At 50.1% G+C, this 26522-nt stretch overlaps 17 protein-coding genes across 17 annotated transcripts; 7 read left to right on the top strand and 10 right to left on the bottom strand.

Moving 5' to 3' along the window:
• Window positions 1–281: 281 nt before the first annotated feature.
• On the top strand, window positions 282–4313 carry NEMAJ01_0232 (uncharacterized protein; the record flags this gene model as incomplete). The annotated part of the gene is made up of 1 exon (XM_047914070.1): window positions 282–4313. The coding sequence occupies one exon, from the start codon at window positions 282–284 to the stop codon at window positions 4311–4313; it is 4032 nt and encodes a 1343-aa protein (XP_047770027.1).
• A 676-nt stretch (window positions 4314–4989) lies between these two features.
• On the bottom strand, window positions 4990–6759 carry NEMAJ01_0231 (uncharacterized protein; the record flags this gene model as incomplete). Its single annotated transcript, XM_047914069.1, has 1 exon — window positions 4990–6759. One exon carries the CDS (start codon window positions 6757–6759, stop codon window positions 4990–4992), a length of 1770 nt encoding a protein of 589 aa, XP_047770026.1.
• Window positions 6760–7201: 442 nt separating this feature from the next.
• NEMAJ01_0230 (uncharacterized protein) lies at window positions 7202–7630 on the bottom strand (the record flags this gene model as incomplete). The annotated part of the gene is made up of 1 exon (XM_047914068.1): window positions 7202–7630. One exon carries the CDS (start codon window positions 7628–7630, stop codon window positions 7202–7204), a length of 429 nt encoding a protein of 142 aa, XP_047770025.1.
• A 93-nt stretch (window positions 7631–7723) lies between these two features.
• On the top strand, window positions 7724–8779 carry NEMAJ01_0229 (uncharacterized protein; the record flags this gene model as incomplete). The annotated part of the gene is made up of 1 exon (XM_047914067.1): window positions 7724–8779. One exon carries the CDS (start codon window positions 7724–7726, stop codon window positions 8777–8779), a length of 1056 nt encoding a protein of 351 aa, XP_047770024.1.
• Window positions 8780–8803: 24 nt separating this feature from the next.
• On the top strand, window positions 8804–8959 carry NEMAJ01_0014 (DNA-directed RNA polymerases I, II, and III subunit RPABC4; the record flags this gene model as incomplete). Its single annotated transcript, XM_047913852.1, has 1 exon — window positions 8804–8959. The coding sequence occupies one exon, from the start codon at window positions 8804–8806 to the stop codon at window positions 8957–8959; it is 156 nt and encodes a 51-aa protein (XP_047769809.1).
• A 338-nt stretch (window positions 8960–9297) lies between these two features.
• Window positions 9298–11433, top strand: NEMAJ01_0228 (uncharacterized protein; the record flags this gene model as incomplete). Its single annotated transcript, XM_047914066.1, has 1 exon — window positions 9298–11433. One exon carries the CDS (start codon window positions 9298–9300, stop codon window positions 11431–11433), a length of 2136 nt encoding a protein of 711 aa, XP_047770023.1.
• A 70-nt stretch (window positions 11434–11503) lies between these two features.
• NEMAJ01_0227 (uncharacterized protein) lies at window positions 11504–12205 on the bottom strand (the record flags this gene model as incomplete). The annotated part of the gene is made up of 1 exon (XM_047914065.1): window positions 11504–12205. One exon carries the CDS (start codon window positions 12203–12205, stop codon window positions 11504–11506), a length of 702 nt encoding a protein of 233 aa, XP_047770022.1.
• A 14-nt stretch (window positions 12206–12219) lies between these two features.
• On the top strand, window positions 12220–12456 carry NEMAJ01_0013 (uncharacterized protein; the record flags this gene model as incomplete). The annotated part of the gene is made up of 1 exon (XM_047913851.1): window positions 12220–12456. One exon carries the CDS (start codon window positions 12220–12222, stop codon window positions 12454–12456), a length of 237 nt encoding a protein of 78 aa, XP_047769808.1.
• Window positions 12457–12791: 335 nt separating this feature from the next.
• On the bottom strand, window positions 12792–13409 carry NEMAJ01_0226 (uncharacterized protein; the record flags this gene model as incomplete). The annotated part of the gene is made up of 1 exon (XM_047914064.1): window positions 12792–13409. The coding sequence occupies one exon, from the start codon at window positions 13407–13409 to the stop codon at window positions 12792–12794; it is 618 nt and encodes a 205-aa protein (XP_047770021.1).
• Window positions 13410–13722: 313 nt separating this feature from the next.
• Window positions 13723–14547, bottom strand: NEMAJ01_0225 (uncharacterized protein; the record flags this gene model as incomplete). Its single annotated transcript, XM_047914063.1, has 1 exon — window positions 13723–14547. The coding sequence occupies one exon, from the start codon at window positions 14545–14547 to the stop codon at window positions 13723–13725; it is 825 nt and encodes a 274-aa protein (XP_047770020.1).
• Window positions 14548–15234: 687 nt separating this feature from the next.
• NEMAJ01_0224 (uncharacterized protein) lies at window positions 15235–16164 on the top strand (the record flags this gene model as incomplete). The annotated part of the gene is made up of 1 exon (XM_047914062.1): window positions 15235–16164. One exon carries the CDS (start codon window positions 15235–15237, stop codon window positions 16162–16164), a length of 930 nt encoding a protein of 309 aa, XP_047770019.1.
• Window positions 16165–16918: 754 nt separating this feature from the next.
• Window positions 16919–17923, bottom strand: NEMAJ01_0223 (uncharacterized protein; the record flags this gene model as incomplete). The annotated part of the gene is made up of 1 exon (XM_047914061.1): window positions 16919–17923. One exon carries the CDS (start codon window positions 17921–17923, stop codon window positions 16919–16921), a length of 1005 nt encoding a protein of 334 aa, XP_047770018.1.
• Window positions 17924–18210: 287 nt separating this feature from the next.
• Window positions 18211–19278, bottom strand: NEMAJ01_0222 (uncharacterized protein; the record flags this gene model as incomplete). Its single annotated transcript, XM_047914060.1, has 1 exon — window positions 18211–19278. One exon carries the CDS (start codon window positions 19276–19278, stop codon window positions 18211–18213), a length of 1068 nt encoding a protein of 355 aa, XP_047770017.1.
• Window positions 19279–20640: 1362 nt separating this feature from the next.
• Window positions 20641–21498, bottom strand: NEMAJ01_0221 (uncharacterized protein; the record flags this gene model as incomplete). The annotated part of the gene is made up of 1 exon (XM_047914059.1): window positions 20641–21498. The coding sequence occupies one exon, from the start codon at window positions 21496–21498 to the stop codon at window positions 20641–20643; it is 858 nt and encodes a 285-aa protein (XP_047770016.1).
• A 643-nt stretch (window positions 21499–22141) lies between these two features.
• NEMAJ01_0220 (uncharacterized protein) lies at window positions 22142–23008 on the bottom strand (the record flags this gene model as incomplete). Its single annotated transcript, XM_047914058.1, has 1 exon — window positions 22142–23008. One exon carries the CDS (start codon window positions 23006–23008, stop codon window positions 22142–22144), a length of 867 nt encoding a protein of 288 aa, XP_047770015.1.
• Window positions 23009–23211: 203 nt separating this feature from the next.
• NEMAJ01_0219 (uncharacterized protein) lies at window positions 23212–24534 on the bottom strand (the record flags this gene model as incomplete). The annotated part of the gene is made up of 1 exon (XM_047914057.1): window positions 23212–24534. One exon carries the CDS (start codon window positions 24532–24534, stop codon window positions 23212–23214), a length of 1323 nt encoding a protein of 440 aa, XP_047770014.1.
• A 589-nt stretch (window positions 24535–25123) lies between these two features.
• NEMAJ01_0218 (26S proteasome regulatory subunit T2) lies at window positions 25124–26428 on the top strand (the record flags this gene model as incomplete). The annotated part of the gene is made up of 1 exon (XM_047914056.1): window positions 25124–26428. The coding sequence occupies one exon, from the start codon at window positions 25124–25126 to the stop codon at window positions 26426–26428; it is 1305 nt and encodes a 434-aa protein (XP_047770013.1).
• Window positions 26429–26522: the final 94 nt, after the last annotated feature.

Raw genomic sequence — 26522 nt, 5'->3', positions numbered from 1 at the left:
CGCGGCCCTCAGATTAAGAGTCTGATGCTCTACCGACTGAGCTAACCGGGTTACATTTAATATATTCCCATGGGCGTCTGTGCTTGCCCAGACAGTGCAGAGTGCCGTGCGGGCTTCTTTTGGGCGTGCAGCTGCTCGGCTTTCGGCCTTTTTTCTGCTGCGCAGGCAGAAAGTCCGCGTTTTTGCTTTGGGGAGTTTTCCGCCTGTGCAAGTTTCAAGCTTTGGATCAGCAGAATCAAGATCATATTTAGGCTTTATATAGCGCAAAGAAACTTGCTGAAATGAACTTTCGGCTATGGACGGTGCTCTTTTGTGTTTTTTCTGCAATTTTAGTTCTTGTGGGGTCCCGGGAGCCTTTTTACGGCTACGGCTTTGCGGCAAAAACTTGGCTGCCAAGCTCAGATATTGTGGCCAAAGAAGCAAGCAAAAACATGAAAATTGAAGGAAGCCTGTGGTATGCAGAGTTCAAGATGATGTTCGAGAAGAGGCGAAATCAGATTCCCTATGAGTTGATGATAGAAGGCAACCCAGCCCAGCTGAATGAAACGCTGATCTACAATGCGGACTATCCTACAGAGATATACACGCACAGAATAGACCGGGCGGTGGTTTTCAAAGGCTCGAACGTGCCGGACATTGTTTTGGAGGGCGAGGAAAACCAGGTAAATGTTTACAGCTTGGAAAAAAAGTATCTTCTCCATGTGCAGTCCAAAGAAAACAGCAAACACGTGTTTCCTCTGAGCTTTTTATTTGGGATGGAAACAACTGAGTCCAGCCCTCTGTACAACCTGGTCGGCCGCCAGAAGACAAGTACGGTTTTGAAAACGAAAAAAAGCAAGCTGCTTTTTATGAAGAGGTTGGACGATCTGGACGCTGAGAAGCCGGTGGAAGCCAAACTCAGCGGAGACGGGGAGTTTTTGCATCTTGAGTCGGTTGCTTCCCACGTGGGAATGCCGTACGTGCACAGGCACAGCATAAAGTATAACGTGCTCGTTATAAAGACGACCTTTACGTTTAATCCAGAGACCACGCTTGTTTTGAAAGACTTCTCAAGGGAAATGCCCCGGATATACTTTGTCCAGGGGATCTCGGAGAAGGACCACCTCTCCAGCACCATGCAGGTTATTTACTACAACGTGTACAGAGACAACCTGGTAAACCCGAGCGGGGAAATGGTCTCGATATTTGCCAAGGTTCAGGAAAACGGGCTGGTGAGTGTGACCGCAATGCAGTCCATCAACGACATGATGAAAGTAGTCGCCAAAAGCGAAATGCCCAGATTGTGGGCGAAGATTCTGGAGTACGTGGAGGCGCACTATCACTTCTACAAAAACAGGAAGGTCACGATGTGGCCCATTTTAAACGCCTTGCAGGGTGTTTCCTACGTGGCGGACGCAAACCAGTTTTTGGACCTGTCCATGTGCAGCAACAGTGGCATTTGCTTCAAGGGCTCTCTTTCAGAGATCCAAAAAGACTACGACAAAAGTTCTTGCCCGCTCTTCTCGAAGATATACTCGAACCTGGATAGCCCGATTTTTAATTCGCTGAACAGCCTGGAAAGGATTCGGACCCCGCTGCAGCACTTGAAGGCTGCGGCACTTCTGGGCGAGACGCAGTTTGTGATGAACAAAAGCTTCCATGTGCCCTTGGACATTGGAGGAGCTGTGAAATACCCCGAGTTCTTTGAAAACAAGTACTCTCTGCACAACTACTGCAAGAATCTGCCAGCTGCAGCAGGATACCACCCAGAGCAGTTTTTCGCTGGGGGTCTTCCTGCGTATGCAGACCAAATGGTGTTCTACCTGTCCTTCTACGCAGAAAAAAATCCGAAGGCCGAGGAGTTTCCAGTTTTTACGTTGTCGCCCCCTCTTTTCCAGGAAAGCAAAAACGGAAGTGCTGCAGCAAGCAGCAGCAAGGGCTCCATAGACAGGAAAAAATACATAGCGCTTCTGAACATCCACCTCAGCCTGAAAACCGAGCTGGTTTTGATGCAGCAAAGAACCTTCCAAAACACATACAACTCGCTGCAGACCGTGCGAAATCCTGTTTTAAAGACGGTCATGCTCAAAAAAACAGTTTTGAACGGGATCATAACGCAGGCGATATCGTCCTTCAAGTGCGGCATGCACATCCGGCACCAGTCGTTCTTCTACTTCAAAAAGGCGCTGGAGAAAACGCTGGAGCTGCAAGACTTCAAGCAGCTAGACACGTTTTTGGCGAATTTCAAGGAAAGCAACTCTAAACGCAAAACATTGAGTGTGAAAGTGCTGAAAAACTGCACGGACCAGCCAGACCTTGTGCACCAGGAGCTTTCCATTTTGAACTGGGTTCTTAAGATTGTGCCTGTATCCATATCCATAAGCACTTCGCACATAGAAAGCGAGCTGAAGGAGCTTCTGAACATTGCCGAGGTGAACATTCCCTTTGAGTACTACACAAACATGCTTACTCTGCAGGACGTGACCAACTGGCTAAAGAACATGAATCTTTATAAATATGTCCTCAACCCGAAAAAAGACATTTTTTCAGTGTTGAGCGCCCTCTTGAACAACTGCATTATACCCGTGCAGGAGAACATGCTGGCCATATCCATGCACCTCATGGACTCTATAGCGAAAAAGCTGTATGCCGCCGCAGAGGTGTATGAAACAAACAGTGAGGCAAAGACTTCGATAGACACGTTCTTAAACATGGCCGAGGACACCTTGCTGTTTGGAATAAAGCGGAAAAAGGCGGAGTACGCCCAGCTTGTGCACACTTTTGACTTTCTGAAGCAGGAGCTTGAAAATGAAATGTACACAGAGGAAGAAGCCATTCGAAAAAAGAATGAAAAAGCAGCCTTTGACCTAATTAAGCTGTACACCAACATATTCGAACACACTGTGCCGGAGGACCATGCAATTCAGGCGTGGGTTCCGCCGTCTGTTCTGCACATCAACCTTGGCACGCTAAATGCACAGCATGGGTTTTCTGGGCGGATTTCTCGAGGCCTGGGCGAGAAAGTGCGCCCTCCTTCCCACGGCATACTCCATCCCATCAAGAAGATATACCTGTACCAAGACCCGTGCAGCACTAAGATTCAGGAAGCACTTGCAAACATAAAAAGCATCGACTCGTGCAAGGAGTACAAGGAAGCAATCATGCCTCGGGTCGACCAGAAGGGGCACATCAGCAACCCCAGCACGCAGCACATGCCTGTTCCAACCTCCAAGGACTTCAACTACACCCAGAAGGAGCTTGAAGACTTGACATTCCTCTACATCAAGAAAAGGCTTATAACCGGCATGTTCACAGACATTGTCAGCGAAGACCTCAGCCAGAGCATGAAAGAGCCAAGCAAGTGCGCGCAGCTGCTTATATCCAGGGACGCGGAGGGGCAGCAGATTGAAGAGTTTCTGTACTTCCTCATGCACACGATGCAGCACGTGATCTCCCACACGAAAAAAGACACCGAGCTGTCGGAGGAAGAGCAGTCCTACAGCTACATTCGCGAAAAGTCCATCGACATGTTTTCAAACGCTTTCTTTGAAACAGCAACAAATCTCATGCGCCTGCCCGTGTCAGATAGCGTAAGCATCGTTGCAAAGGCGCAGCTGCGCACAATTCTTTTGTACATGCACGAAAAGTACAAGAACTCCATAGTTTCGTTTTTCGACAAAAACGAAGAATCCAGAGCGCTAAACACATACATGTGCAGCGGGGTAATGGACGCAAAAAGATGCGGTCTAATCAGAAACGCCAGCGTACAAACCATACAAATTCTCAAGGCGGCGTTGGAAAACATAAAAATCCTGGAGGAGGCATATGAGTCCAACCTGCTGTCCGACCTCCGCGCTGAAGCTACTCCTATAAGCGAACTGGGCAAATTTGGTTTTGCCCCTCCAGACGACATGGATGCTACGCTCGATTCTAGCTTGGAAAATTCCACGAGCCGCGCTCAAAGGGCAACCGCCCAGATGGACCGGCATATTAAAGATGCAGTTATTGAGATAAAAGACCTCCTGGAAAGCCTTTTTGTCAAGGGAAAGCGCCAAATGGGGCTGGTTCAGCGCAAGATAAACAAGATAAACAACTGCATGGGCCGAACAGACTACTTCGCAGCCGAGTACCGATATTTAAGCATTCTGGAAAAGAGTCTAAAATACACTTTGGAAAGCACGTTGGAGGAGGAAGACGACATTTTCTACATTGAAAGCCTGGGCATCGACGGCGACTTTGAAGATGATGCTGACAAGCAGCAGGAGATATTTATTGAAGAGGGCCCTAATGAAAAAGATGACACGAATGTGTACGAGTCTGCTCTGGGCGATTAGTCCGGCCTATTTGGAAGCCCGCAAGTGCGAGCATAGTACCGGAAAGTTTGCTAGTAAATAAACCAGCTTCAACTTACTTGCAGAGCGTGCGAATATGTGCCTTTGTTTTCTTGCGGCATATTATAACATAGAGCCAAACAAGCCCATAAAGCGTGTGCGTTGAGCCTGCCCGAACTCTGCAAGTGCGGCTGAATGGCCTTCTTTTTTGCCTTGAAGCCCACCCCACGCCAGCGCCCTGTTTTTGCCTTGCTTTAGCTATACCAAAGAAAAGTCTCCGATTTTTACTAAAAAAAGCCTTTTCTTTTTGGCTCTTCCGCATAAAGCATGTGTGCGAATGCGCGAATTTTAAGGAAGAGCCCTTGAAAACACAGAAAAAACATATGCTTTCATCTAAAGAGCGATTAGCCAATTTTTAACACACAGCCCACTTAAGGCTGTTAAACAACAGGCGGAGGACTTTATGCATACCCAGGCTCCCTGGGAGGTTTCGCGTGCAGTTTAACCCGAATTCAAGCCTCTTTGGCCTTTAGCGATCGCTACTTTATCAGGCCAAAACCTCCAAGCAAAAGCCCAAAACACACAGCGTCTTTGCGCTTGGCATGCCGCAATAACCCGAAGAAAATTCTCAGAAGCGTCGTTTATTAGTACAGGACACACAAACAGTGTGTGCCGCAGGCTAGTTGTATTCCAGAAGCAGCTCTTCTGTTAGCGTAAACTGGTATTCTGGCTGCATTTTCTGCTTCTGCATGAAAGCCCCAGATATTCGCGCCAGCCTTTTCTTGAAGGTCAGCGACCTGCCCTCCTTTATTTCCATGGTCAGCGTGATGATGTGCTTCTTCATCTGCTGGAATATTCCTCGGGCGCTCTCCATTTCGCTTTCTGGCGTCTTGATCTTTACCAAAAGCACTTTCTCCAGATCATAGAAGGGTTTTCGCTGCGCCTCCCACCGCGGAAACATTCCCTCGTGCGCGTTCAGAACATCGCCCATTTTCTGGATTTCTTTCAGGATTTCGTCCACCTCGTTCTGTACTCCGGCGTTTTTTTTCTCGGCGCTGCGGACACTCTTCGGGGAGGACTCCTGCGGAGAGACGTGCAGCGGCGACTCGATTTTGTCGATCTTTGGGCGCGCCCTGGGAAGATCCACGGGCCGGGCATCGCTTGCCGCTGCCTCGTGCATGGACAGCGGGCCTGCCATTCCGCTCTTTGAAGACCGTTCAGACGGATACATTCTGTTGCTGTTGTTCAGCTTTGTTGCTGTGTTTGTGCTGCCAGCAGCTCCTGTCCTGTGCAGTCCCCCTGTCAAGTTCAGCCCGGGGATTTCCCCAAGATGCTCGTTCATCGTCAGCCGAGAAAAGCCTCCGGCCTCGCTCGCCCCAAACCCGCGCATTGGAACAAACCCCTCCGGGGAGTCCATTCCCGGCGCAGGCCCTTTCGGCATTACCCCGACAGGCTCTCTGGGCAGATTTATCTCCTTTATGTCGATTGGATGCACGTCGTTTCGAGCCCCCCGAGGCCCTTGGGCGCTTCCCATCTCTGGCATTCGGTCCAGTTTAATGATGTTTGGCATCCCGCTGCCTTGCACTCTTCCCAGGCCTCCAGCCCCACTCATGCTCATACTCACGTTCATGTGTCCTCCCATGGCGCCTTCTGGGCTGTTTATGTTTAAGTGCCCGTACATCCCCGCTTTGCTAGGCTTCTGTGGGGTCTTCCCAGGCCCGTATCCGCTCCCAAGCGGCATCGAGTGCATGCCCCCCATCCCAGGGTTCATGCCTGAAAGAGGGTGGCCGCCGTGGATGTGGCCAGATGGCATTCCATACATTTCAGACCCGTTCATTCCGCTGCCTCCGCCCCCCACAGGCATTCCGTGCCTTTGCGGGTGGGAGGGCATCTTCTGTGAGCCCATCCCCAGGGGAACGCCCATACCGCCCATTGTGATGTTTGGGCCGCCCATCCCCATGTGGTTTCCCGGGGCTACTGAGCGAATGCGGGAGGCATGGCCCTCGTCGGGAACAAACGAAAAATTTATCCCTCTCCCGTGCGGGCTGTTTGTTAGCGAGACAAACTCCTGCTCTGCCTTCTTGGGGTGCATAGAGTACTCCCCGTCGATTTTGTACGGGTCCATTTGGTCCCTGTACGTGCCCATGGGCCTGCCTGCAGGGGCTAAGTCCGACTTAATTTGCGGCCTGTTCCCCATCTCGCGGATGATCTCCTCGGAGTTCATTACGTAGCTCTTCTCTATCTTGGCGAGTTTCACGTTCATGGCCTGCATGTACTCTTGCTTTGTAAATGATCGATCGAAAGTCAGCTGCTCTGATTTTATGGCAGAGTCTCGTATGTGTTCCACCGAATAGTGTGTAAACATGGGAGACTGCCTCAAAGCGTGATACATTTTCTTCAAAATAGACTTTCTTTCCTCCGGCCCGACTGGTGCGTGTTTCATTTGCATGTAAATAAAAAATAGATATATTCAAAATGTTTAATGAAAGTGCATGCCCTTTATTTACAGCAGGGGCTTCGCCTCCGCCAAGAAGCATCCCCACAGGAAATCCTCAGGAATTCCCCCCACAGGCGCCCTTCCCTGGGCAGCCCATCGCTGAAAGCACCTTTTGGCTCCTCCCACGGCGAGAGCTCCTGCCACCCGAGCACTGCGAATTCCCCACAAAATAGTCTCGCCAGGCGCAGCACAGCACCCCACGCTCTAAAACTGCATTCTCCTGCATCTCCGCCCAAAACCTCCCCCAGTCCCTGCTTTCCCTTCGCCGCGACTTTACACGCGAAAAATCAAATATAAGCCCGGCATCATCTGCGCCTGTCCACGAGAAGTTCCCGCACTATTTATCGAGCACAAAAATTTCCGGGCTCCCTTGCACAAATTCCCCTGTGCACTTTTATTTTTGGCTTTCCCAGCCCTCGAAGAGGCGGTCGCTTTTCCTGGCCTCTTTTAAATTTAATTTTCGAATTAGGTTTTTCTTTTTGGATATTTGCCTTTTAACCAGCTCCACAAGCCTTTCTCTGCCTTCTATCTCCCGCAGGCTGCCTATAATCGCATTTACTTCCTCGTACAATTTTCCTATTTTTTCAACTTCGGCATTTATGTCTCTGCTTTTCTTGGGGCAGGTGGAGGAGCAGACAGACGCAACAAACACGCTCGAGATCTCTGATAAAATCTCACTCAGAGTTCTTGTGGTTTTCTCGGGAGAAATATTCGAAAATGTCCTTTGGAAAGCCTCGATGTTTTTTGGTATTTTGGGAGGATCTGCATTTTTCCTCGCCATGGGAGGCTCTGGCCATATTTCCTTGATGTGCATGAAAATCATAAAGAAAATATTATTTGTAATTTTGAAAATTAAATTCACAGTCACTTTCCTGTTTTAGAAAAATATATTTACTAATTTTATGAACCCCTGTACATGGCAGAATCGAGGGATTCAAGAGACGATAGCTCGCCCAGACTGGACCGATCTTATGAGAGAAGTGAACGGCATAGGCACAAAGCCTTTCACAGTGCAATGGACGAAAAACACCACACCAGCCCTCAGCCTTTCAGAGGATATCAGGAAAAGTCTGAGTACGAGGAAAGGCCCTCTGAAGAGTACACATACACCCCAGGAAAAGACTATAGGTACTCTCGAAGCGAGGACTACCAGGGCCTGCAATACGACAGGCCGTCCTCTGCAGACATGTCTCCGCGCACCTCGCAGTCTCCGCACATGCTCAAGGAAAACACCACGCGAGAGGGAGGCAGAATGTACGCCCAGCCATTCACAGGGAGGCAATTCAGGAGCAATAGTGTCTCCGGGGGGTCTCTTCTGTCGCTTGGCCAGGAGATGGAAAGAGAAAAAATAGTCGGCTTCCACTCGCCGCACACTCCTCTGGGGGGCCACACTTCCCCCAGGGTTTCAGGGTCTCCTATTGAAAGCATCACGTCGCCCTTGCACCAGGGCCCGGGCGGGGCTCCCATGTCCAGCCTGCGCTTCTTCAGGAGAGACGACATGGACGAGTCCCTGGAAAGCGACGACGAAGGGTCTCGCGCGAGCAAGGGAAGAAAAAAGATCAAAATGGAGTTTATTAAGGACAAGGGCCGGCGGGGTGTCACCTTCAGCAAGAGAAAGAAGGGCATCATGAAGAAGGCCTACGAGCTTAATGTGCTGACAAAGTGCGAGATTCTCCTCGTGGTTGCTTCAGAGACGGGACATGTATATACATTTGCCACACCAAAATTACAGCCAATCATAAAGCAGCACGAGAACCTGATCCAGCAGTACTTGAATACGCCGTACATGAACGAAGTGCACAGAATCTACGACACTGCGGAGAGGTATCCTCCCGACACGTCTGGGTACTATAAGAGCTCGGACTCGTACGGATACGACAGAACCCCCAGAGGAAGCACATATCCCTCTGGGTACTACCACAACGGATATGACACAGACAGCTCCCCGGGAAATGCGGGGTCTCGCCTATAAAGAATTTGCGGTTTTGCATTTTTCATGAACGAAGAAGAGCATAAGTGCAGCTACCAGTGCTCAGAGTGTAACAAAATTGCAGTGCTGGGACCAAAGGATGCAGTCAGATGCGCACAGTGTGGGCACAGGATCCTGTACAAGGTCCGGTCGAATCAATGGACACAGTATGAGGCACTATAAAAATAAAGTATTCGGTTTGAACAGAACTCGCACTCTTGGCTTGGGCGGAAGACGCAGGAAATGGTGCAGCACAGAAGCGCACTGTTCCGCGCTATTCTGGCCTGCCGCACACAGGAAGCTTCCGAGGACGTGTATATGCGTGTATGCGCCAGATTTCCCGTGGTTTTTGGGTTGCTTGGCTTTTAATTTATCCATAAAAGATCAGCCGGATATGGGCATACCCGATACGTTTAAGGCCAAAGAGCCGATCTTTTTGCAAAACACAGGCGACTCTGCGTTTTGTCTTTGCACTCGCTGGAATCCCCCGAATAAATAACCCGAAAAATTTTAAGCAGAATATGGACGAGTACATAGCAGACTACGAATACGCCCAAAGTATCTCGTGCGTGGGAGAAAGTGCTTCAGTGTCCGCCAGGATGGGCAGCCGCCGGCTAATCACCAGCGCATACGAAAACATATTTATATGGAATATAGACACTCTGTCCGTGGAAACACGGATATGCTACGCTGCAGGAAGCCCAGTGACGGCGGTGCACTGCTTCTCGGAGGAGGAGGCGCTGGTTCTCGTGGGGCATGCAAACGGAACTGTTCGCTGCATAGACGCAAGCGGCCAGGAGGTCTTTGGGTTTCGGGAGCACATAAAGAGGGTGCTTGGCGCGACCGGAAACAGAGAAATTGCCGTCGTATACACGGCGTCGGCTTTTTCCGTGATTGACGCGCGGACGGAGTCTGTCGTGTGCACGGTCGAGATGGAGCTGGGCATCTCCGCAGTGAAAGTTCTTGGGGAGGCAATTTTTGTGGGGACTCCCAAGGGAATATTCCACAGGTACGCGACAGAGGAAATCCTCAACGGAGTGGCCGAGGCGGTGGTGGTTTCTCTTCCGGGGAACAACATTTTGGACTTTTTGGAGGGCGCAGGGTCCGTGTATGCCGTGCTTCCGGAGTCTCTTGTGAACGTGGAGACGAAAGAAGAGGTGAAGCTGCAGCACAGGGCGTCTTTTGTCAGCGTGTGCGGGGACAGGCTTTTCACGCGAGACACGAAGAACAAGTACAGATGGCTGCAGCTCACGGGGGAAGGCCTGCAGGAGAAGGGCGTCATGAAAAACAGGCGCCCGCTTGCATCCCTGCAGATGTTCGGGGATAAGGCAGTGACTGTCTTTGCGGATAATGGGATAGGCGTGCACCGGGGAAGCGACCATTCGACGACGGTTGAGGGGGGAAGAGAAAACTTGATTGCGCTTCTTGAGACCTCCCAGGGAATTGTCGGAATGTCGGAGAACGAGGGAAAGCTGTTTGCGTCTGTTCTGGGGAAGGACAAGCTGCAGGCCCTCGATATATCGCAGGTGCTTTTCGAAGAGACGGGAATGTCGTGCGCAGCCGTGCACAAAGACACGCTATACATAGGAAAGAAGGACGGGACTCTTTGCATGCGCACGGCAGACGGGGGCGAGCTCCACAGAATAAAAGTCTCCAGCGAGGCAATATCCTCCGTAGAGGTTCTGGAAAATGTGATCGCCGTTGGAGCAGGAAATACCGTTGTGCTTCTGGAGGGGAACTACATGGCGCACGAAAGGGACGAGATAGAGTACGAGGACGCAGTGCTTTGCGTGAGAATGTCCCCGGATGGGGCGCTGATCTTTGCCTCGTTGGCGGATAACACCGTGAAGGTGCACAAGGTCGACGGCACAAAAGTTCTCTCGCTTTACGGGCACTCCGTTCCGGCAGTGGACATGAAAGCGTGCATGGAAAAGGGCGTTTTGTACACTTTGGGCGGGGACAAGCTTGTGAAGGTCTGGGGGCTGCAGCACGGAGAGTGCAGGAAAACCCTAAACCCAGGGGACCCCTCGGGGATGCGCCTGCTTGGAAACCTGCTTGTGGTCTCAACCGGATACGGCCTCATATACTACCTGAAAGAGACCTTCGAGAAGGTCAAGAAAGTCGAGTACAAAACAGGAAAGGAAAGAGCCGTCCCAGGGGAAAGGCGCATTGCCGTGGTCGACTGCCATCTAGCCGTCATCAGAGAGAGGGCAGTCTCCTTGTTTTTGGAGGGAGAGTTTGGAACCTCCCCGGAGGAGCAGAGAATCCGCGAAGAAAACCAGGCAGAAACAGATGAAATCGCCCGTGAGAAAAAGATATACAGGATCACCGTGGTGGAGGAGATGGAGGCCGCGCTCGAGGAGAACGACCCGCACAAAATATGCGCTGCGCTTGGGAAAATGACAAGGGACGACATCGAGAAAACGGTCGATATAATGAACGCGGAGATGCAGGAGAAAGTCCTGAATGCGCTCCAGGAAGTCCCCATGCTGGACCAGCCGCTCATCCGTATGTGGACGCTGAAGCACCTCCTCAAAAGACATCCGTGCAGTGAAAGAATCGCCGCCTCAATAGAAGAAACGCGCCCTGTTCTAAGACAGCACGCAAGAATGGCAATGGCCAACAGAGCAGGCATCCTGTGGAGCCTGGAAGAATAAAAAAGTGATGCTTTAATATAGAGGGCCCTTTCATGCTAAACGCGCGCCCTCGGTGGATTTCCGCATGTGCTCATTCCACGTCGCTTATTTCTGCCTTATAAATAGTTGGCCTCTGGCCCTTTTCGTCCGTGCTTTTTATTTGCCATGCGGAGTGCTTTTTCCGTATGGCGTCGTTCGGCTCGTCGTAGAAATATGCGTCGAACTCCACCCGGCCCCCCTCCTGGGAGACTCCCTCCACGTCCAAAAGAACACCCCGCGAGTATCCCTCCCGCAGTGTTTGCCACGTGTACGGGGCATACTCCTGCAGAAGGTCGTCGTATCGCGCGCCCTCCAAGGCAGAAACCACAAACTCCTGCGCGCTCTCCCGGGAGTCCAGAGCATGGCGCAGCTTTTCCAGGCTCTTTTTGGGCGAAAACTCTCTCTCGTACGGCCGTCCCCTCCAGAAGCATCTCCCCAAGCCCAGAAAAAGGCCGTGCACTAAATCCTCCGCTCGCCCAAAAGATGCATTGACTGCTCCATCTATAAGAAACTCGCCTCCTGCAAGAACCCCCTCAGAAGCTGCATCCAGCGCGCGGATGGAGACACTTCCCACCCCCACGGCACTTTTCACAGCGGTTTTTACATGCGCACACAGGGGGCTTAAAAGGTACTTTACAAGCGAGTACTCGCTCAGAAATTGCACCCGGGCCATAAGAACGGCAAATTCTGCACTCTCCAAAACCTCTCTCTTTATGTGCTTCTGGAGGGCGTATGCAAGGCCTTTATTCGTCATTGTTTGTGCAAAAAATGGAAGAGACAAATAAAAAGAGCATCTACGACGTTCTTCTGCTGACTCTCTGCATTTCTGCCCTCTCTTTCGTGGTTCTGTACATATACATGAAGAAAGCAGTGAGCCCGTCAAAGAAGAACTTTGGAAAGGTCGTGGGGAAATCCCCGAAGAAAAGGTCCAAAAGAAACGCTGACGTAATGAGCAGCAACAACTCTTCCGTGAGCATAGAGGTCAGCACAGCCGAAATGGACTGACTGCGCAGAGGGCGCGCAGAGCGCATTGGGTCCGCTGAAATAAAGAGAGAAAATGTTTATAGCTTTTTCTGGGCGAACCACGCCCACTCTCTGGAAGTTCGAGCTTTCTTCCCGACGGGCTTAGCTTATTTGAGACAGTGCAGAAACAGCCCTGGAGCATCCACCAAAGAACTCCCTCCCAAGAAAGAACAAACAGAGCAGCCTCTAGCACTGAGAACAGCAGGTTTGAGCTTGAGTTGTCGGGAGCACTCCTAAAGCATCCTGCAGATAGCGCTGGCAGTGTGCATGCATATGCTGCCTCCCAGCGCGCCCTCCTGTTTTCCGCTGCCTTGCCCCTACAGAGCTCCCTGGATGTGGCTCTGCAGGATTTTGTTCAGCATATTCGGGGCAACTGGGCCATCAACGTCTATGCACACAATGCTGTCGCCTTCTGACGTAACTGTTACCAAAGCATCAGAGGCCCCGGCCTCCTGCAGTATTGGGGAGGTGAAAAATTTATCCCCCACAACCCCGTACACAAGCGCCCTCCTGGGCCTCGCCTGGATCTTTTCGCCTCTGTATATGTCGTAAGAGAGAGCCTGCTTTTTTCCAAAGAGATCTCGCACGTTTGGAACGGAAAGTGTCTGCTCTGCCCTCGAAATGCACGCCTGCACTATTTCTGGCAAAGCCCCCGTGTCCTCCAAAACAGTAACAGAAACTGCAGGACGCGCACTTTCCCCGCGCAGGTTTATATTGAACGAGTCTGTCTGGGACTCGGCGTCAGCGTCTACGCGCACGCTCACAATTGCAACTGTCCCGTTTTTCTGTGCTTTCATAGTCAGATCCCCGTACGACTGTATTTCTTCTATTTCCACATGACGGTCCTTCTCATAGAAGCCGTTCTCGTCTACCAGGGCCTGGAAGAATTTCCTCTCGCCTTCCCCGAGCGTGTTTAGCGTCTGAGGGTGTGCCATAAAATTCTTTTCAAAAACCGTGCAGTATAAACCCGCACCGGCCTGGGCGCTGCCTGCCTCCCAAATGGAAACTTTCTAGAAAGGGCCGGAAATGGGCCAGACATGCGTCTAGGCCGTCTTCTCCTGGGCAAGGCCGGAAAACCAGAGAAAACACGCCCGGCCAAAAGAACACACAACACTTTTAAGCTAAATCTGCTAAGCACTTGCTTTATTCTGTAGCCAAAAAGCACCGGCCTATAATAACGGCTTGCGAGTGCATATCAAAATCCACCGCTCCCTCCCTAGCTGCATGCACTGTAATTTCTCTGCCTTTTCACTCGCTCTGCGCCTCTGCCTTGTCGCTGGGTGACTCCGTGGGGGGATAGTTGTTGTAGAGCAGGTATACGCCCCGCACGTTTCCAAACATTGTGCGGATAAGCTTTTCTCTGTCCACGCGGTTATTTACATCGAGACACTTCCCTATCATTTCTTTGATGTAGTGGATCAGCGTGGTGTACGCGCACTTGGCAGCCTCCACAGAGACCTGCTCGTTCAGCTTGTACTCAAACGAGCCCTTCTTCAGCCTGTTGTGCAGCTCCCGTATGCTTAGTATTTTCTTTATCTTGCAGCACAGCACGTTGTAGTTCGCTGAAAACAGAGCTATAAGATGGGGCTTGCTGCTAACCGCATTCGAAAGGTCCTCGGGAGTTCTTTTGTAGAAGGAGTACTGCTGCTGCGACTTGGTGTTGTACAGAGGATCTTCCATATCTCTCTTCACTTCCAGAAGGAACTGCTCCTTCAAGGCCCCCTTTATCCTGAGCGTGTTTTCTTCGCTGGGGCTGGTTTCGCGCTGTTTTTGGCTTTTGCTTCTCCGCACAGCAACTTCTACTATCTTTAGTATGAGCGAATTGTAGCTCGATATTTCTATGCCGAGTTGCTTCATTTTTGCCAGCATCTCCTTTCTAGAGAGCTTTTTGGTGAGCACCTCCTTAAGAAGGCCCTTCACTGCCGCGTGGGCCTCTGCTGGAAAATACTCGCTGATTATTTGGGCTATATTTACACTGGACGCTTCAAATGTGCAGAGCCTTTTGGGCACGGGCTCTGCACGCGAAAACTCGCCCTCTGGCATATCTTCCGTGTGGCTGCCCTCTCTTTCCATGAAAACAAAAATTAGACTGCATAAGAAAGAGAGCGCAGAAGCAGCGAAAATACGCGCAGAAAATGGCAGGCTGCCAAGACACGCTTTGCGGGTGCCTGCACAGAGGAACAGCATGTTCGCACGCCACGCTCTAGGATTGGATTTTGGCACACCTTGGCGGTTGAGCCATGCATTCCCTAGAGTGCAGGGGATGCCAAGCACGTAGGGGCGATCAGATGCACGTCTTCGACAGCATGCTAACAGTCACAGGGTTCTGGAGTGACATTATATTAAAGTGTTATTGATTAAAAGGTCACGGGGTAAGTAAATTGCGCATTTGGTGGATTTTCGGGTGCTGGCAGGCAGAAACCCCCGATTCAGCGCCAGTTGGGGCACCTGCAGAGGCCAGGGCTGGCCGTGTGCTGTGTGCATGCCAGAAAGACACGAATAGCCCAAAATCAGAAAGTGCCGAAGCACGTTGCGCCGATGTTGCCACGAAAGCGCTTTATTATGCGGCACCGCCCTGCAAAGTGCTTTCGTGTGGCTGTATATTGTTTTCCTGCTCTTAAATAAGTCAGGTCTTATTGCACGTTCCCACGTGCAAATGGGCGCATTCCTATTGCATAATTTGGACAAACACTTTCAGCGCAAAAGAAGAATGATTAAACCCTGTGCATATTAAAGGGTCTATTTCAAAAAAGAAGCAGAATGAAGGTTCTGAAGTCAGCGCAGCAGTCCACAGAGTTTATAGATAAGCTGTATAGCATGCTTGAAGACGCTCAAAATCAAACATACATTCAATGGACAGGCTTGGGACTTAGCTTTATCATAATAAATCCAACCGAGTTTGGAAAGTGCATGCTAAACAAGCACTTCAAGCACGGAAACTTAAGCTCCTTTGTGAGGCAGCTGAACAAGTACGACTTCCACAAGATAAAGAGCCCGGAGAACACCATAAAGCAGTTTGGGCAGCAGGTGTGGGAGTTCAAGCACAACTATTTCCAGAGGGGGCGCGTAGATATGCTCAAGCACATCGCGCGAAAGAAAAGCAATGCGGACAAGAGGTTCAAAACCTCGAGGGAAATGAGCTCTGACAATTTGGAAAGCTCGAACAGAATACAGTCCCAGATAATCGGCACGCTAAAAATGCTGACCGTGCACTTTCAGGTGCTGGTAGAGGAAGTGAGCGACCTAAAGAGAAGCCTCAGCAAGAAAGACACCCTTTTCAAAGAGACCATAAATGTTCTCATCGCAGAGGACAACGTCACGTGCAGCTCCTACGCAGGAGCAATTCTTCGCAAGATAGGGTGCACCACGGAGACAATCGAAACCGAGAAGGAGATACTCCGCAAGCTGTCCGAGACAAAGTACGACATTGTGTTTTTGAGCTCGCAAATTCCGAGCATACAGAAGATTCTCTCCACGTTTAGACAGTACGATGAAATTACGCCGGTGATCCTAACAATAGACGGCCTCGTACAGGAAGAGTACATCTCAGTCATTGGGGCAGGCGCAAGCGACGTCCTTGTAAAGCCGTACCACCAAGACGCGATGATACAGATAATGATCAAGTATTGCTACAATGCAAGAGCCAACAGAGCGCACCCCAAGCACCCGCATGGCCTTCCTATCTGGTGAGTGTAAATATACAGTTTGTTTATTCGTTGTTACAGTTTGTTCTTGGGTTTATGCATTTTGGGCCGGTATACAGACGGCCTTCGCCCGCCTGGCATAAATAGAGGCGTGGCTGGGGCTGCAGCGCTCCCCAGGGAGTTCTGGAGAATTTTGCGCATATTTGTTTTTCAATAGCCTTTTCTGTGCTATGACAATTTGCATTATTCTGGCCAGAATTGGAAGCTGCATATTGGGCTGTGCTTGGCCTGCACGAAGTGCTGGAGATGGCTCTGGCTAGAGAAGGGGCTTTTTCAGCAGAAAAGCGGAAATCCTGCAAACGGCCCCAAATGCGCTCTTTTACTGCGGAATGGAGCTAGACTTTTGTTTTTCCCCGCAGAATGTACAGCTAATAGGCAGAGCCCGGTGTTTAGGATGCTGTGCCTAATTCGGATGCTCGTTTAGTGCATGCTCAGTTCTCGTTGAGTGTCCTCTATACAGGAGAGCGGTTTCAGGCATAAATAGAGTGCTGCTTTTGGAAGTCCGCGAGAAGCAGCTGAAGCACAGAAAATGAAGAATGGGCTTTATTTCAGAGTATACGCACAGATGACAGGCTTGCACTTTCTGCTGGCTGTGCGGGTAGGCATAGCAGATAAAGCTCTGCTGCCAGCAGAGACGCACAATGCATGCATTCTGCGGGTGTTTAAACAGCTGAAGCCATTCTGGAAAAGATCAGGTGATAAAGATTGCTGCAAACCGAATTGCATGCAAGGCCCGAGTCTTAGGCGCTGTTTACGATCGAAAGAGGAACGTCCAGGCCCAGCTGGAGGGCTCTTTTAAGAACAAGCACGTGCTGGTACTTCTCGTGTATGTAGAATATTCCAGAACCCACCGCAAAGTCGGCCATGCGTATAAAGTTAGTTATGGCCCTGATGTTTTTAAAGTGGTTTTCGCTTTCCATCTCAGTCATGTCCATAGCGCCCTTGCTGGAAATGTAATGGCCATTCATCACAGAGTCCATATTTTGCCTGAGCTTCTGAATGAAGGTCACCCCAGAGCTTGCCGCTTTGAATACGCAGTCCCGGCGCGCCTCGTAGTTGCCTTTATAGTTGTTCATGAACTCATCGAAGGCGCTTTCCCAGGTCTTCTGCACAATGCTGTTTTGGAAGGCAATCGCCTTCTCCTCGGTCCGGTGCATCTTCTCCAGGACCTCATCAAAGAGCTTTTTGAGCTTAAAGCACATATAATAGTTTGCGGTTTCGTCCAAGTCATACGCCCGCAGCTGCTCAACCTCTCGCGCAATTTCCGGGACATCAACGTCTGTTATAAAGAATGCAGTGCGCAGGCGCGTGGCAGCCCAGTTGTTTCTCTTGCGCGCTTCAATGCATTTTCTCCTCTCTACTCGGTCGGCAATAAAGTGCTCTCGCCCTTCTCGGATGGACTTTCCCTTCAGATAGTCGCACCAGGCGGAGTCTTTTTTAATGGGCGCTCTCATAGAGATCAAGACCTTGCGTGCTGCCCGCCAGGCTCCCAGAGGGGTTTTATCATTCCACCACTCTGCCTCAAAAGTGTACATTGCTCCCATTAACTCCTCCAGTGTGCGCGAGGCATGGAGTATTTTAAGTAGCAAAACCCCAACCGTGTCATCGGCAGTCGGGTCCCGGCGCGGGTCGTGCTTTTCAATTTCGGAGGCTTCTGATGCCCCCAGGATGTTTCCTGTAATTGAATCAGATACTAGATGCATAAATGCAATAGCTATAAATATCGCGAGTGCACTTGCTTTCATTAAAATTCAAAAAAAGAATCTATATCAGTACATGAAATATAATAAATTTAAAAGGTTGAATAAAGTGTGAAATGCCACATAAAAGTGCAGAAGGGGCTGTGCACAACAAAATAAAAATGGGAAAATATTTTCAAAAAGCAGCTCTATCTTGCACGGTGTGCTTTTATTTTCAGGCGGCGAGTGCTTGAACAGAACAAAAGGCGTGCGTGGCTGGGAGATGGAGGAATAGACAAATGCCCGGACTATTTGATGCGCTTGCACTGTTAAAAATGTCCTGGCAGGGTGCCTTATTCTATGTAGGTGGCTGCGTAGGGGGTTCTTAGGCTCACCATAAGCACTTTCTTAATCAAGAACAGGTAGTTGTACCTTTGGTGGATGAAGAAGGTATTGCACCGAACGGAGAGCTCGGTCATCTCTACGAAGTTTCTTATGCGCTTGACGTTTTGCGCGTGGTTTTCAGCCTCCTCCTCAGTCATGTCTACGGGTGTGCCATTTGAGTTGTAATCCTTCATGTAGATGGGGACAAGAGCCTCCTTCAGATCCACAATGCATTTTTCAACGTGCTGTGCTGCTTTACTCGGGTCACTCGCAGGGTCTGGATAGCCTACCTTAAACCTGTGCAGGAAGATGCTAAATGCTTCGCACCAGACATCACGCACAAAGGCGCTGTGCTCTTCTATGCGGCCAGATTGCGACAGACAGAGGCTTTCCATAACACTGCTGAAGAGCTTTTCCAAATGCATGCACACTTGGTGCTTCGGGTGCGGGGGCTCTATAAACAACTCTAGGCGCCTGTTTTCCGCATTGATTTCGGCTTTGTGTATTCCCATTATAACCCGAACTTCCAGCCGTTCAGGCGGTTGGACGCTTTTTATCCACTCATTAGCCAAGTCCCTTCTCTGCATCCGGCTGGAAACAAAGTCAAAGCGCCTTTTGTAGAGACTTCTGCTATCTATGCAGTCATACCAGGTCTTTGAAAACCTAACGGGGCGCCTCAGCTCCTTCAGCACCTCACACGCATTCTGGCGCATTTCATACGTTACTTTTGCGCACTCAATATTCTCGGCTTTTTCTTCTAGTGCCCGCATAACTTTGGTCAATGATTTCTCAGACTCCACAGAATGCAGTATTTTAATAAGAAGTGCCCCAATTGTGTCTTTGGGGTTTGGGTCTAGAGAGGGGTCGTAGTTCCTTTTTCTGACCAAGCCACCCGCATGAACTTGGTCGCCTGCTGCAACTCCTATAGCAGCAAGCAGTAGCCCCAGAAGACCCGGAAAGCACAAAGTATACAGTTTCATTTTGGCATCAGCAGCGCCTCTATTTATAAATATGCTGTAAATCACTGATGATTGCATACACAAAAACTAATATAAAACCGTAATAATATGAAAGCAATCTGCGCAGTAATGCAGAAAAGGCGGAAAAATGTGCAAGTTCGGCGCAAACATATCTGCAAGAAAGTTCAACTCCTGTGCTTCTGGTGTGTGCAACATCTGCCATATTTTGTCGAGTTCAGCACATGTGTAAAGAGTCGGATGCACTTCGAGTTCTTTTGGTGGCTGGCGCAATGTGCACGGGGCTTGCTAATAGCCGCTGCTAGAGAGTCTCTGGTTTGGGTGCACGGGAAGAGGGCGATTTTCTAGAGCTATGGCGCCCTCCACACACGCAGCAGTCTTTTGCGCTTTAAATCGAGCGCGGCAGATCTTTTTGGAGGCCGACTTGACGCTTTTGAGCAATATGCTGGCGCTTTCTCATAAACTTATCCTGTTAAAAGCCCTCCAAGCTTGTGCATGCGGAATGCTTTGGGGCTTTGGACTCGCGGATCCGGGCCAGATACTCTTCTTCTACTGTTTTTCTTCGCTGTAAGGCATTTTATGGCCTTTATGTGCGCGCTTCCTAAAGGGCCTGTCCCCTCTTTCCACTCCAGAATGCATTTGCTTCTCTTCCCCGTCCATAGTGAAGTCGTTTCTGCTCGACTCTATCGACATCCCGAGAAAAGTCGCACCAGAACTCTGCCTTCTTAACCAGAACTCTCAAAACATCCAAAGAGTTGCAATAAACATATTCATAATGTCCAGCGGGTCTAACCTCTGGAGAAGCTGTTTTCTCTATAAAGGATATTTTTGCTTTTTCCAGACTTTTGCCAGCGAACAGGCTGAATTCGACTCGTGAAGAATCTTAATTAGAACCCCCGGGAATTCGCACAAGACAAAGCGCCTGGCCTTCTCCTCTCTGGCTTGGCTTGTATAGCCCGAATTTCTGTGCGCAGGGAAACTCTCTGCATCCTCGCCGCGGGCAGAGCACGGATATGTGCACTGTGTACGGATGTGCGCGCATGCAAAGACAGAATCCCGCAATATATCCGCCATTTGAGCTCCAAGAAGACGATCGAAAAGCGATAATTGAAATTTGCGCAGAAACAAGCAGAAAATTAACTCCTGGGCACAAAAGAGCCCCTTGCGGAGGTTATGGCTGCATATTTAGGAAAGAATGCATTGCGCCACCTTCGCGCTGGCTCTTCTAGGAAATCCCTGCAAAAACGGGCATTCCTGCAAAGTGGCGCTGCAGGAGCGTGTTAAGAGCTTCTAGGCCTTAAAAGCGCGCTTTCTCGCGTACTCCAAAAAACAGTCCAAATTCAAGCCCGCACGCACATGGAAAAACATGTAAGAAAAGTACTTTATTTTACAGTGCATTTATACGATTAAAAAGAAAGCTTCTTATACGGATAAAGCAGGCTGAACCTTTAAGCTTCTGTTTCTAATGTATCTTTGGAATGGCTCTGGAGTTGGTTCTTCTTCTTCCTCCTCTTCTTCTTCCTCCTCTTCCTCTTCTTCTTCTTCTTCCTCTTCCTCCTCTTCTTCCTGGTCTGGGACTGGGTTCTCAGACGGGAGGATGTAGATTTCGGAGTCGTATATGTTGATCAGGCCGCTTCCTGTGGGGATGTGAGCAAATGCAGTTATCTCCACTTTGCTGGATGGGAATGGCACCACAGTCAGCACAAACCGTGACTCTGGCGTCTCAATGAGTCCGCCCTGCTCCATTCTGCTGAATGAAGGGAAGAATCGTGGGCCTGGAATAATTCTCCAGGTAAGGCCAGTCTCGCTAGTGTAGACTTCGGAGACGTTTGACTCGCTGGAGGCATCTGCGAACAGAATCTGCAGAGACTTCACTCGGGGCTTTTCTGGGTCCTCAGTGAGGCTTTCCATGCCCTCCGGTGTTGGTTCGGGCTCGGGCTCAGGCGCAGGCGCTTCCAGGGAAATGAGGAACTTAGCCTCCAGGTACGGCAGGCCTCTCATTCCGCCTATGTCTGAGTGGGTGGAGATTGTTCGAGTCGCATTTCCGACGGTCTCTCCTCCGGCAGTTACTTCGAAGGTATCGACTATCTCCGTGTTTGTAACTGTTCTCTCAACAAAGGTGACATTTCCTTGCTGCTCCGTGGTGTTTCCCACCGGGCCAGACTCAATGATTATGGAGCCTGGGGCAATAAGGTAGTCTGGCGAAAATACGCTCTCCTTTATGTAGTTGACGGCAATCACAGGGGATGCTACCATGGCAAGTAGGGTGATGAATTTCATTGCGTCTTCATGTTATTCGCATATTTATAGTTTCCTGCACGTTCTGGGCGAGTCTATTCGCAAAATTGCAGTGTTTAATATGTACGCGCACAGAAAAAATACAATTCGAATGAGGGTCTTAGACCCTCCGAAAGTGCGCAATTAAGTGTATGCATTATTTGCCAGAACAGGGCACACTGGCATGCAAAGTGCCCGAAAAAGGCCTTATGCAGGGAAGGGGGCTGCAGGCCTATGGGAGGGCCGAGATCGGATCAGATCCTTTGATTTGGGGCTTTTCTTGTGCCAAACTTGCCTCTGCGCGTGCATGAGCCTATGGAAAAAGGCCATTCAAGTGCGTAGGGCCCGCGAAATGCATAGCGCGACCAGGACAGGCCAGCACCCATTGAAGAGTGTCCCGTGAAGCCCCGCCCAGCATTCGCTTGTCTTTGCTTCTGCCCTTCTTTCCCCTTCGTGCACTCTCTCGCGCCGGGCTTTCCTGAAAATGGGCGAAAAATGCCCCAGAGGGCGCACAAACCGTGGCATCAGCAAACAGGCGTGCGCCAAAAACAAGCAAAGACTTGGCCATCCTGCAGCGATTTTCCCTGCACGCGCGCCAAGTCCAGAAATCTGCCTCCAAGAGTCTGTAAATATGCATACTTTTATTCTACAGTATATCATTGTTTGGGTCGATGGAAACCTGCGCGTCGTGCAAGGCAATAAGCACCTCGGACGGCAGCTGGTGCGTTCTCTTGAAGTACTCCACAGCCTTTTCTAGGTCTTCCTGGTCTTCCGACCGCTTTGTCCGAATATCCAGCATCTTGTATGCAATTTGCGTCTCCGCCTGCGAGTCGTCCATTTGGTTCAGGAGCTCGTACGCGTCCTTCGTCTTTTCCAAAATAATCCCGCAGAGAACCCCCAGGAACAGAAAACTCGTTTTTTCCAAAACGTGCGAGATCTCCGAGTTCTCGTTCGAGAGGCTCTTGTACAGCTCAAACGACTTCTCGTAATTTTTCGACCGAATCTCAGCGGCTGCGCACTCCAAAAGAATGCTTCTTTTGTTTATGTGCATCTTGGCGCGCCCATACACGTCAGCCGCCCTGTAGAAGCACTTCAGTGCCTCCTTTTCTTGGTTTATCTCCTTGAAGAGTCCCCCGATTTTGGCAATAAGCGAAGCCACCATAGAGGTGTCCTCGTAGTTTATAGATATCTCGTTCAGTGCCTTCTGGTAGACTTTTATTGCGTCCTCTTTTTTCCCGTCTGCAAGCAAAGCCTCTGCGCTCTTCTCCAAAAACGAGAAAACGTCAAATTTGTTTGTTTCGTCTTTTGTTTCTATAAGCACGTTTGCAGATACTCCGTACATTTCAGCTGCTTTTCGGTGGTTTCCTTCTCTGGAGTAAGCCTGTGCGGCCTGGCTGTATAGCGTGGCTGCCTTGTCTGCGTCATAGCTCATGATCATCTTTATCAGAAAATGGCCGTCTTTTCGTATGTATTTGTCTGCGTTTCTTTCCAACTCTTCTGCTGACGTATTCATGCAATAAAAATAAAAGAAATATGATAAAGTATTTACTGTCCGCAAACCTGCAGAGGCACCATGCACAAAGACGCGCACGCTCTCCAAATCGCATATGCGCATTGTACGTCTTTTTTCAGAAAGCGCCATTCTCTATAAGGGCAGAACCCCGAAATAAAACCAGCAAAATCCCAAAAAAGTCTCTGGAAATCCCCGAGGAGATGCTACAAAAAGTCCGAGTCCATTCCGCCATCAAGATCTTCACTGTCGCCGAGGCTCTCGAAAGCCCGATCGGGCAAGCTTCCCCCCGCACTTTCCCCGATCTCCTGCACCGTACTTTCCTGCTCCTCAACCTTTCCTTCGCTGGAACTGCACATTTTCTGCTTCTTGGCTCTTTCCCCGTCTTCGAACGAGCTGTCGCTAGACTCGTCGGGAAAAGCAGAATCTTCCAGGCTGGAACTGTTTAAAAAGTCCTCTTGGCTGCTGTCTTCATCCGCATCAGAGTCTTCTTGCGCGCTCCTACGGGCTGAGGGCCTCTTCTCCAAGTACACTTCAGCGTCTTCATCGCTCTCTTCCTCTATGGCCTGGGCTTTCTCTCCCGTGGGAGATTCTTCTGGCAAGTTCAAGCCCTCGCTTTCTTCGTCGGAAAAGAGCGCCGTGGCTTTAGTCCTTCTTTTCGCAGCCTTTCTCTTAACAGTGTGTGTTCGTGGCTTTGCACAGAAAATAGGCAGCCAGGGAGTATCTCCCTGCTTCTCCCGAACAAGCCCCTCCATGATCCCGAGCTTTTCAGCTAGTCCGTGCAGCTCCGGGCACACTCGCCTCTCCAGAACGTGTTTCAGCGTCTCAGAGTCGCCCGGATTTTTCTCAAAGTACGCGAGAAGGCTCTCCTTCTTCATCAGCGGGTTCTTTAGCACGTATATTCTGTCCAGCTCCCCCTCTGGGAGGCCGTGCAGTGCCAGAAACTGCTTTAGCCTTTTTATGTCTTTTATGTCGGATACGTTCATAATATACGCAGTCTCCGTGTGTCTGACAATGGAAAGAAGCCCGGAAATAACTTCGTCTTTCGGGGCTTTCAGCACCTCCTGGAAAGCTCTGAACAGGAGAATAAAAATGGAGAAGTTGAATTTCCTGGAAAGCTCCTGCAGTGCCCTCTCTGCCCACTTTTCGCACATTTCCGCGCTGTCTTTCTCCATGCAGATGTGCCCCTCTATAAGAAGAGCCATGGTTTTGATGCACTCCATGGACGCATCCGTTGCTAGGTTTTTTGCAATGCGAAAAGCCTTTTCTTTCTCTCCTACATGCAGTAAAGCAGCCATTCCTGCAAGGGCGTATCTGTCCGTGTTGCTGAAGGGGTACGGGTATTTTAGGGAGAGAACAAATTGATAGAGCTCATCAAAGGCGCCGCTGTGGAAAAGTGCAGAAACTGCAACTTCTCTGCTGTATCCCATGAGGGCTGGAGCGAGTTTTCTCTTTCCGTAGCTCCATCCTGTAATTGCGGTAAGCAGCAAAAGAAAGCCTTTTTTTCTTTCTTTCTTCTTGTCAAACATGACCGGAAGAAAATTCTTCTGTGGATAAATGCGTGCAGGCAAAACCCGAAAAATATCCACAGCCCAAAAAAGAGCAGGTGACTCTGTGCGCATTCTGCGCCATGGGAGTGCTTCTAGATTTTTCTGCCGTTGATTTTTGCGCACTTTCAGGATGGCTTTCTGCTGGACCCTTTCTCGTGCGGGCACTTCCCAACGTGCTTCCAAGGATCCACTCGGGCCTGCATGCACGCCCTGCGCCTTCTCCTGCGCCCTCCCCGCCAAATCCCCGCAGAATTTCGAACAGGCACGCTCCGGCACGCCCCAAAAGGCAGAAAGACTTCTAATTTTGCTGCGCCCACAAGAAAAAACAGGCCACTCGCAGGCCTCTCTTTCCTGCCGCATTCTGGACACTTTCTGGGCAAATTATTAAGCAACTGCAAAAATCCCACAAAATAGTCCCAAAACTTCGCTCCTTCAAAGAACAGGATAAATCCCCAGTGTGGCCCTCCATGCGTTTTCTGCATGCCCTGCAGGAAAATCCCTCCGATACGCCCTGTAGCGCGCCCCCATTTCAGCCTCTATTTATTTTATTATTTTCTTTGTTTTCTTAATGGGACAGCAGCAATCTTCACCAGGCGGAAGCGGCCCGTCACAGCCCCCAAAAGACCAGCAAGAAAAGAACCTGAATCTAAAGAAAAAGAAGCGAGTACGCGGCCCAGAAACTCTGTCGAAGCTACCCCAAATCTTCCCACAGGCAAAGTGCATGCTAAGGCAGATAAAGCTGGAAAAGATACGAGACTATCTTGCCCTAGAAGAGGGCATTTTAGCGTATCAGTCCGCCACGGTAAAAGAAGGGGAAGAGACATTCACAAGCGAGCGTGCTGCAGTCGACAAATTCCGAGGGTATCCCATGAACTTGGGCACGCTTGAAGAGTTTATAGATGAGTCGCATGCGATTGTAAGCACCAGCTCCGGCCAGGAGTACTACGTTCCCATTTACTCGTTTGTGGACAAAGACGCGCTTGAGCCTGGCTGCACAGTTCTTCTGAACAGCCGGGAAAGCGGGGTTGTTGGCGTTCTGGAGGGAGAGACAGACCCTCTTGTCAGCGTGATGAAGCTGGAGAAGGCTCCTGTCGAGACGTATGCGGACATCGGGGGACTTGAGCAGCAGATCCAGGAAATAAAAGAGGCTGTGGAGCTCCCTCTGACAAACCCGGAGCTGTACGATGAAATGGGCATAAAGCCCCCGAAGGGCGTGATTTTGTATGGAGAGCCCGGAACGGGAAAGACCCTTTTGGCAAAGGCCGTTGCAAACCAGACCTCGGCCACTTTCCTGCGAATTGTGGGCTCAGAGCTTATACAGAAGTATCTTGGAGAGGGCCCAAAGCTTGTCCGGGAGCTGTTCAAGGCTGCGGAAATGTATGCACCCACCATCATCTTCATCGATGAAATTGATGCAATTGGGGCAAAGCGGTACGACACAAACTCAAACGGAGAGAAGGAAATTGAAAGGACAATGTTGGAGCTTCTGAACCAGCTCGACGGATTTGACACTTCGTCCGACATAAAGGTGATTATGGCGACAAATAGAATTGAAAGCCTGGATCCTGCGCTTATTAGGCCGGGCCGAATCGACAGGAAAATTGAGTTTCCAGTCCCCGACATCCAGACAAAGCGAAAAATATTTGGAATTCACACGACAAGAATGACGCTTTCGAAGGACGTGGTTTTGGACGACATGATTGGGACGAATGAGGACTTGAGCGGAGCCGATATAAAGGCAATATGCACGGAGGCAGGGATGCTGGCCTTGCGCGAGAGGCGGAAACAGGTTACAATGCAGGACTTTGCAAAGGCAAAGGAGAAGGTGCAGGCAACCAAATTGGAGGCTATTCCCATTTCGCTCTACGCCTAGCGCTTAACGTCAATAAAGAGAGCACATAAAATAGTGTAGATTTTGCATTTGGGGACATATTCAGACCGGCGCCACGCGAAAAGCGGGCACGGTG

This window comes from Nematocida major (genome assembly GCF_021653875.1).
Source record: "Nematocida major strain JUm2507 chromosome Unknown 2424, whole genome shotgun sequence".
NCBI classification, from domain to species: Eukaryota; Fungi; Microsporidia; genus Nematocida; species Nematocida major.
Note: the sequence above shows the minus strand (reverse complement) of the source record. Positions and strands in the feature narration are given on the sequence as shown.